The sequence below is a fragment of the Belonocnema kinseyi genome, chromosome 2, assembly GCF_010883055.1.
Source record: "Belonocnema kinseyi isolate 2016_QV_RU_SX_M_011 chromosome 2, B_treatae_v1, whole genome shotgun sequence".
Classification (NCBI taxonomy): domain Eukaryota; kingdom Metazoa; phylum Arthropoda; class Insecta; order Hymenoptera; family Cynipidae; genus Belonocnema; species Belonocnema kinseyi.
This window is the reverse complement of record NC_046658.1, coordinates 45,825,506-45,827,722: the sequence shown is the minus strand read 5'-3', so window position 1 is coordinate 45,827,722 and position 2,217 is coordinate 45,825,506. Positions and strand designations below refer to the sequence as shown.

The window sequence follows — 2,217 nt, the reverse complement described above, 5'->3', positions numbered from 1 at the left end:
AGGGAGCTCTTCTTAATATTTTGACACCAAAATCATGTCGATACACCTTACCGACTGCGAGTAAAGCCACCCACGCTTTAACTTGACAGACTGTACTACCCAAGAGCGGCCAACAAGTAACGACATGTAAAGAAAGTGGGCGGTGTCAGAGTGGCGCGTGCTCGCTTTCTTTCGCCGATTGAGCCATAGGAGGACGACTTTTTGTTTGTTTTGGTTTAGTTATCGTCGTGACTTGACTCATGAATTTCATTGCGTATAATTAATAACCTAACACGGTCTCTGAAAACCGTGCTTATTGTGTTTTTTTTTGTGTGAAATTGATCAATATTTCGTGTTTTATACTGAGTGAAAAAGTAAATAATGACGCCACCACTAAAAAGCAATATCTGGACTTACTTTAAATTAGACAAAAATAATTCGGAGAAGTCTGAGTGTAAAATATGTGGTAAAAGTTACTCGTGGAAGGGGCGTACTACTACTTCCTTGAAAAATCACCTGAAATCAATGCACCCGAAAGAGTTTCTTTTATTCGAAACCGCGAATAATGAGAACAAGATGAAGAAAAAAAAAATGATGCAGGTATGTAATTGTATTTGAAATATTGGAATAACGAATGTACAGTAGGGCGGTCCAAAAATGCATTACAAACAATTTTTTTCGAATTTTTATGCAAAACGCCCGGAAATTTGTTCCAATCCACAAAAAAATAAAAAATTTTTTCTTTGTTTTAGATAAAATTGTAACTCCTTTACAAGAAGCCAAGAAACAGCTTTCGTTGCAGGAAGTGCTACAAAAAGAAAAAAAGTGGGAATTTAACAATAATAATTCGAAAAAGATTGATAAACTTATTGGAGAAATGATAGAGCTTCAAAATTTATCATTCAACTTTGTTGAGGGACTTGGATTTCGCCGTCTTGTGCAAGAATTAGCTCCGAAATATAATTGTAGAGGACGCATTTTTTTTACTGATTTCGTGTGCAATGAATTGTATGAAAAAGTGGCTGGGAAAGTTAAAGAAATGATTGGAAGCTATGATTATATGTCATTTACTTCAGATATATGGACAGATCCCAGTTCAGGTGCTTCTTTGCTTAGTCTGGCTTGCCACGGAATATCAGATAAATTTGAGCGATCGTCAATTGTATTAAAATGCGAGACTTTTGATGACCGTCATACTGGTGACATAATTGCAGAAAAATTCAAGACAATGCTTGCTGAATGGAATATTTCAACTGAAAAAGTGCATTGCATAGTACGAAACGAGGGCTCCAACATGAAAAGAGGTATGCGGTTAGCGTTGTCTGATGACTTGGATTGTACCGTTCATAAGATGCAGATTGCTATAAGACATGGTTTACAACCACAGGAAAACATAAAAGGCGTCAAAGAAAAATGTAAAAAAATTTCAACTCATTTTAACCATTCAACTATTGCTCAAAAGCAACTTGAGAAAATTCAAGATAGGCTAAATCAACCGCATTTGAAAGTATTCCAGGATTGCGTGACGCACTGGAACAGCACAGACTACATGTTTGAGCGTTTTACAAAGATAAAAGATGCTTTGAGTCTTTACGCAAATGACAACAAAATTGAATCAATTTTTCCAGAAGAGTGGAGAGTAATAGAATGTTGTCTTGAACTACTGAAACCTTTTGAAGAAGCCACTCATGAAATGAGTAGCTCACAGGCTCTCATATCATCTGTGATTCCCATCATTCAAATGCTTCTTAAAAAACTTGACGACTATTTAGCGAAACCATCAGAGACAGATCCGATTCGGTTGGCAGCATCAAATCTGAAAACACAATTTGCAGCTAAGTTTTCTTCCTTAGAAGATAACAATTTATTTGCTATTGCAAAGTATTTAGACCCTCGCTATAAACATAAATTTATCAAAACCAGTCACGGAAGAAAAAATAAAGGATGCTATTTTGAAGATCGTAAATGATCCAGTTTCCACTGGATCTCCTGAATCGTCACCAAGTTGGGAAACGTCAAAAAGGAGGAGATTGGAAGATGCTCTCGATCCTGAACCAGGGACATCTGGTATGGGTAATAAGAGTGGCTTTAAAAACGATCTTGCCATGATGTTAGATTCATCAAGCGAAGATGAAGGTGAAGGAGAACCTGACGACAGTAGCCCCGACATTCTTCTTCGGAAAGAACTTGTTATGTATCGCAATAAAAAAAGACTAGATTTGGATGAAAATCCACTCA

At 36.6% G+C, this 2,217-nt stretch overlaps 1 protein-coding gene across 1 annotated transcript in view; it reads left to right on the top strand.

Annotated features, from left to right (window-relative positions):
• The first annotated feature begins 360 nt into the window (after positions 1-360).
• Positions 361-2,217, top strand: part of LOC117182653 (zinc finger BED domain-containing protein 4-like) — a 6,739-nt gene continuing 4,882 nt past the window's right edge. Inside the window, exons 1-3 of the mRNA XM_033375757.1 lie at positions 361-579; positions 782-1,676; positions 1,903-2,173. Coding sequence (XP_033231648.1) covers positions 361-579; positions 782-1,676; positions 1,903-2,173 — 1,385 coding nt within the window. The remainder of the gene's footprint in view (positions 580-781; positions 1,677-1,902; positions 2,174-2,217) is intronic.